The sequence below is a fragment of the Denticeps clupeoides genome, chromosome 4 (assembly GCF_900700375.1).
Source record: "Denticeps clupeoides chromosome 4, fDenClu1.1, whole genome shotgun sequence".
Classification (NCBI taxonomy): domain Eukaryota; kingdom Metazoa; phylum Chordata; class Actinopteri; order Clupeiformes; family Denticipitidae; genus Denticeps; species Denticeps clupeoides.
Window position 1 is genome coordinate 13,563,507 of NC_041710.1, and position 6,943 is coordinate 13,570,449.

The window sequence follows — 6,943 nt, forward strand, 5'->3', positions numbered from 1 at the left end:
CGGATATCATAAGACACAGACCTCATTGGGTAGTGGCTGTTGATTCTGCACCGTGCATTGTGCACAGATGTGCCATGACCAGTGTAGCAGTAACAGATTGCAGGATAGTGAACAGTGAACGTTCTGATGGTCGGGGTGTGAGGTGTGGTGGACTCGGAGAACTGCTGAAGAAGGGGAAACTCTGCTAAAGGTAAAATATGTGACTCTCATTGTGACAATTTGCAAGGGAATGGTGCATGTTCAGTGTGAATCCTTATGTTCAGTGAACGGATAATATATATATATATATACACACACACACACTGTAAACCAATTACAGAGCAAATGAGTGAGGATTTAAAGGGGGAGAGTGAATTGATGAGTTCCAGAGCTTGGGTGCGAAGACGAAACGGTTATCAATATCAATTGAAATATCGTCAGCTTTGGATAATGCTGATTTAGTACCAATAAGTAGGATTTATTCATTGTTTAATTTGAGGAAATTAAAGTTGCATAATGTTGATTTTCAGGAAGCCGGATTCTCAGGCTCCTCCAGCCATGCACTGAATGATTCGGTGAACGAACCTTTTTAGTGAACTGATTCTAAAGATTCAGCACGCCTAAAAGCGCTGCCGTGTCTTCCCGCCAGCTGACCGCCGGAGGTCGCTGCATTCATCGTGGAGCGTGGGTCCACTTCTCCTTCCGGCGCACGTCCACGTCGTGATAGTGTTCAAGTAACGCATGGCGCGCTCCTTCTTCAATAAAATGACAATAGTCCACAAATTGTGAAGACCATTCGGTTGGTTGTCACCCTGTAGTTATATCCACAGCATTCAGCAGATGCTCTTGTCCAGATACATCTTTTAAATGTTTCTTTTTTAAAAAGAAAAACAATTACTGACTACAATCTTACATTCTACATTCAAAAATGCCTTTTCTTTGGTGATAAAATGATCCCCCCCTCCCACCCAAAATGAACCTCAACTGCCACAGTTTATGTAATTCTGTAATATTTACTACTATATACAAACAAAAATGGGCAGGTAGTTTTAATTCCTATTTAATAGCCACATCATTTGAGCATATTAAAAAAAAAAAACTTGTAATTCACCAGCCACTTAAATACTAGAAAAGTAAATGTTCTGTACTTAAAGTGAGGAGCACAGGTTCTTTCATCCAGACAAAAGCAGTAATAATATTTGAAATAATTGGAGCAGAATTTGTAACTCTAGCGCCACCACATCTGCTATATTGTATAACACTTGTCAGCGTGTGGTCTCTGATAAACAAAGACCACCTTATTTAATAACCAATAACCTATACTGATATTTAATAACCAAAACTGGTCAGAAAAAAAAATATTGTCCATTTGACGAGGATGTGGACATGCTGCTTGTCCATTCATGTGGAGGATGAGGGGCGTCTGTGTGTCAATGGTCAGCTTGAACCGTGCAGTACTCCTCAGGGATCCATCAGAACAATCACACTAACCTAGACAAAGAAGGGAGAGGTTAAGCATCGAGGCGTTTTTAGCAACTGAAAGAAAGGACAGCTCTACAGGGCTTTTATTCCATGCCTGGGAGGTGAGCAGAAACACAATTTTAACACATAACTGATAAGTTGCCTGGTAGAGATTTCTTTTTTTTTTTTTTTAAGGATCCCATAAATGATAAATTCTGGGTGGATTAAATTCTGGGAAATAAATGGACAACATTCAGACATGAGATGAACAAACCCAGCATAAATCCATCCCTACTTTTATCTAGTCACCTGCCCACCACCTACAGCCATGCCAAGAAAGGTCAGTTGGTGGCAATTATAGTACTCCAAACTAAGAATTTATTAGTAGCCATTGACTAAAGGACACTACAGCACCAAAGTGTATACAAAACAATGTATTATATGAATGATGCAAAACCGGCGCGTAACAAGATGAACACATGCTGCCTCCAGACGGACAGATGTGCGAGGGAGGGTTTAAATTAGACACACGATGGGAGTGAGGGTGGAATATAGGCAGTGGCTGTTGTAATGTATAACTATTAGGCCTGACACCGCCCAAGCCCAATATCTCACACTAATGAAAAAGCATCACCTGACTAGATGTCAATCAAATTAACATTTCGTTTAAAAAAAAAGTTAATGAAACAAATTTTCAATATGGAAAACAATTTATCAAATCATACGGAAAAGGTAGGTTTGTATTTGCTGACCGAGCATTTGGGGCGTGAGCTTGACCCGACTGAATGTGAGGTGTGTTGCATTACTCAGGAAATAATGCCAAAATGCTTCAATCCCAACAAATTAGCAACCTTAAAAGATTAATTTGTACTAGGGGTGTTGAAATTAATCGAATAATCGATGCATCGAGATGCAAACAAGGGTGATAGTAGCCTAGTGGGTAACACACTCGCCTGTTGAACCCAGGTTAAAATCCTACTTACTACCATTGTGACCCTGAGCAAGAGACTTAACCATAAGTTGCTGCAGGGGGACTGTCCCTGTAACTGCTGATTGTAAGTCGCTCTGGATAAGGGCGTCTAAATGCTGTAAATGTAAATGTAATGTAAATGCATCGATGCTGTGCAGAACAATCAATTGTGTCATAATTATGTTGCTTGGTGATTTTCCGGGCGGCAGTATAAAAATTCTTGGTCAAAATTACTGTGACTGTGGGGGCCTGATCTACAGAGTACCCAGCGGCCGTGACACCTACTTTCTACAATGAGCAGAAAAGTCTGTTCAGTCTGCGCTCACCTGACGCCACGGACGGGCATTTGTTGAGTTGTATTACAGTAGAACAATAATGCACAATTCTGTACCTTCGTTCACAGCAGTGAAATTAGATATTTTGCTTTAAAAAGTTACCAGTGGTTACAGGCCACCATCTTGGAAGAGAATACCCCTAGTGGGTAAGACACTCGCCTGTGAACCAGAAGACCCAGGTTCAAATCTCCCTTACTACCATTGTGTCCCTGAGCAAGACACTTAACCTTAAGTTGCTCCAGGGGGGACTGTCCCTGTAACTACTGACTGCAAGTCGCTCTGGATAAGGGTGTCTGACAAATGCTGTAAATGTAAATCTTTCTGTTCATTGCAGCAAATCAGAGACAGGTATGAGACCATGTAAGTCTTGCATTTGTAAACGTCATGTGACCATGTAGAAAATTTATGGCATGCATCATGATTAATCAACATCGAGGCACTGAGGATCATAACTGAATCGAATCGTGAGACCAGTAATGGTTCATCCCCCTCAATTTGTACTGCCGACAAACAAGTTTGTCCACTGATCCAAGATGCGTGGTTGTAGAAACAGATGAATGGTGTCCATGATAAAAGATTCCAGAAGCACCTGACAACTAAAAATAGTGGTAATCCACACCAAGAAATGTCACTTACGTGACATCTACAGGCAGCTACAAATGCATGCCATCTTAGTGTACAGGACAGTGAAAGATAAAAATTAGCCCAACATTACAGATGGTGGCAATATAGAGTAAACCGCAGGTAGAATTGTCCTTGACTAAATATGACTCAAACTAGGCTCGCCATTATCCTTCATATTATTTACTGCCAGGCTACTGACAAGCCCTCCTAAAGAGCCTGTTTGGGGAACTAAACCACTTACCTACAGCATACAATTCAACTTAACCACAAAGGGGCAGTGGTGGCATGCAATTAAGGAAGTGGACCTGTAATCAGAAGCTTGTGGGTTCGAATTCAAATCAAATTCAAATTTTATGGTCACATACAAGGTATTGATATGCAGTGAAATGCATTTGTGACTGCTATTGACCTCAATATTGCAAATATTGCAAGTATTCTTCAAGTGAAAAAACAAAATGCGTATATTGCAAACATAACCAAATATTATACATTTATGTTTTTAAACATAAAATATGTAACGGGATTGAGTCCGGAAGTGATTGAAAGTGTTTGAATCCCAAACCGCCAAGGTGCTACTGAGGTGCCACCGAGCGAAGCACTGCGCCCACACACCGGGGGCCTGTCATAGCTGCCCACTTCTCACCAAGGGTGATGGTTAAAGGCAGAGGACACATTTAGTCATGTCACCGTGTGCTGTGCTGTAGCGTTTCACAATGACATTCACTTCACTTTAAGAGAGTAATGCTCCTGCCACCGTGGCCTTTAAAACAACTTACCATAACAAGTTACTCGTCATTCTTGAATTTGCCACTGATGTACGGCACATAGTCGAGGAAGACTCGCCAGTCTGTGAAATGGACCAGCGCTACTCCGCCGGTGGCGCCCCACACAGCCAGGGTGGGAACCCTGCAGCAAGAACATAAAAAAAATAATAATACCAATAATAATAATAAAAGTGGGATATAGTGGAACTAAAACGCTGCCGAATCGAACTACTCATTTAAACCAAGCATTAACAGAACAAGCGAACACACTAGTAAGCGAACCGCTTAAGAAATAAAGTTAAAAGGAGCGTTTTTCCACCCAACAGGCAGAACACCAGCAACGTCTTCAACTATTTACCCCCCTGCAGTATTAAGGCGTGATTAATGATATGATGTTAATTACAACGTCTTGTAATCGCTGCTAGGTCGACACAAGGACGACGGAAGGTGACGTCCGGCGAGCAGTAAGTAACGCGGAAAATGGTTTTAATCTATAAAACCAGCGCCGCGTCTTACCACGTTCTCGCTATCGAAACGTATTTCGCTCCGACTAGTTTGCTCAGCATGTTGAAGCCCGGAACGCCGCGTCCGACGACGAGGAGGAGACACGCAGAATCGGCTGCGGTGACGAGGGAGGTTCGGAAATGGCTCTTCTTCGTGTGCTGAATAAGTCCCAAGAGCACCTGGCGGCGGCGCGGATTGTGCGCAGCGCCACCTGGCGTCCGGTGGAACTGCTAACCACGTGACGAAAAGAAATGGCGACAACAGCAACTTTATCTGTCGGTGGAGCACTGGCTTCTTGGCAGACAGGAAGTGGCCCAGGGAGACCATTTCTGGAACACCAGCCCCTCAGTACTGATCCTCCCCAAGGATGTCCGTCCCCCCCAGACTGCAATGGACTGGGAGAAAAGATCCTCAGTCCAGGACCTGATCCTTTCAAGAATCAGGAAAAATACAAGAAAAATCATCAGAAATCCCACACCCTGGACAGACATTTGGACATTTACAGAATTTATCAGACGCCCTTATCCAGAGTGACTTACAATCAGTAGTTACAGGGTCAGTCTCCCTGGAGCAACTTAGGGTTAAGTGTCTTGGTCAGGGACACAATGGTAGTAAGTGGGATTTGAACCTGGGTCTTCTGGTTCATAGGAGAGTGTGTTATCCACTAGGCTACTACCACCCCATGGACCTGCTGCACTCTGCCAGATGATACAGAAGCCTGCAGGCTGGGTCCAGCAGATACAGCAACAGAGTCTTCCCCTCGCTGTCACTTTCACTTAGTATTGTGGTATTATATCTTAAAAATATAATTGTCACTTGTGATCCACAGCAACACAGTGCACACAGGTGCTTTGCTCAGATTCAAACCAGCAACCTTCTGATAACGGGGGCCGCTTCCTTAACCACTAGGCCACCACTGCCCCTATTAGTAAAGGCTAATAATCATGTGATCTGCCACAATTTGCCAAAACATAGCAAACTGGCTACTGTCTGGTATAAACATCATGTCTCTAGTCTGTAATGAACTTTAAGCTGCCTTAAGAGCGACTCCTGTCGCTGTTTTTTTAATTAAAGAGCTCAGACTTTTCCTCCAAAAGCCCACAATCTCTCTCTCGGCCTCAGGGAATCCTGCTCCTGTGCAGATTTGAGCTCAAAGGTAATCACACTCAAAAATGACCTCAACATGCTTATTCTCAAAATTGTTCACCTACACTCAAAAAATCTAAACCGTTACAAACAAAACTATCATGATCTTACATACAAAATAAAGAACTCACGTCCGACTATACTGAATACACCTCATCTGCAACAATAACACACGATTCATAGAGAGGTTGCGACTTTACACAAATCTGCCAGGGACACTTCAACTATTTATTTTTTGCCCCAATAACCTATAGCACAAAATAAAACCACATTACAATTATTTTGCATGTCCTATAAAATAAAACACTTGCGTCTCAGCCAAGATTAAATATGTAAGAGAAGATTTAGAAATTTCTTTAAGCAGTGAATAATGATAAAATCAATCAAATAAATTCAACTCATTATGGATTTTCCTTTATTAAGTTTGTAAATTACAGACAATGAAAAAGGTATAGTTCTGTTATTAAAAATGGCACTTTTATTGCTACGTTATATACATGAAAGTTACCAATAGCTACTTAAAAAAATACAATAAGGAAACTAGAGGCACTTTGAGGACAGAAGTACTCTGTCCTCAGCGTGTACATGAGACAGCAGGTTCTGTTGCAGTATGTGTAAAACAAGATGGCTTCCGCCCCCCTCCCAAAAAAAATAGAAAGAAGGAAAAGGGCCGTCACTGAGATGTTCTAATTTCTTCATGAATTAAGCATGGGATTTAAGTCAACATACAATTTCTAAAGCCACAGCTTCAACAACAGGGAGGCTCTGGCTGAGATGGGAAAATACTGTGAAACGTCTCCTCAGTCAATACTTTGCAGTGTATAATTCAGTGGAAAACATGTACTCATCAGAACAGCCTTTCAGGAATCTTAATTAGGAAAAAAATCCTGTATAAAATGTTACTACAGGACATGAAATGGTGACAAAAAAACAAAAAAAAAAAACACTTCCTCTCAGTCTGCCTCCTTTCCAACAGACTGTAATCTGAGCTAGACTTGAGGGCAAAGTTAAGGCTAATAAAGATCTGCCACTATTTGCCAAAAAGACAGCAAACTGTCTGGTTTAAAGGTGTAAACATCATGCCCTAAATTCAATGAGCAAAAAATGAAAAGTGTATAATGCCCTTGAGCTGTCAGAGGATAATAAACGGTCAAATTCAA

At 41.7% G+C, this 6,943-nt stretch overlaps 1 protein-coding gene across 1 annotated transcript; it reads right to left on the reverse strand.

The window, feature by feature from the left end:
- Positions 1-1,013: 1,013 nt before the first annotated feature.
- uqcr11 (ubiquinol-cytochrome c reductase, complex III subunit XI) lies at positions 1,014-4,810 on the reverse strand. Its single transcript, XM_028977080.1, has 3 exons — positions 4,650-4,810; positions 4,146-4,275; positions 1,014-1,470 (listed from the first exon to the last, which is right to left on the reverse strand). Exons 1-2 carry the CDS (start codon positions 4,697-4,699, stop codon positions 4,155-4,157), a joined length of 171 nt encoding a protein of 56 aa, XP_028832913.1. The 5' UTR covers positions 4,700-4,810; the 3' UTR covers positions 1,014-1,470; positions 4,146-4,154.
- Positions 4,811-6,943: the final 2,133 nt, after the last annotated feature.

Bases quoted from the DNA above. Each gene is read 5' to 3' on its own strand.
- uqcr11 (XM_028977080.1), bottom strand. From the start codon at position 4,699: ATGCTGAGCAAACTAGTCGGAGCGAAATACGTTTCGATAGCGAGAACG. The intron at 4,276-4,649 runs GTAAGACGCGGC...TTCTTGCTGCAG, and splicing joins GTTTCGATAGCGAGAACGTG to GGTTCCCACCCTGGCTGTGT.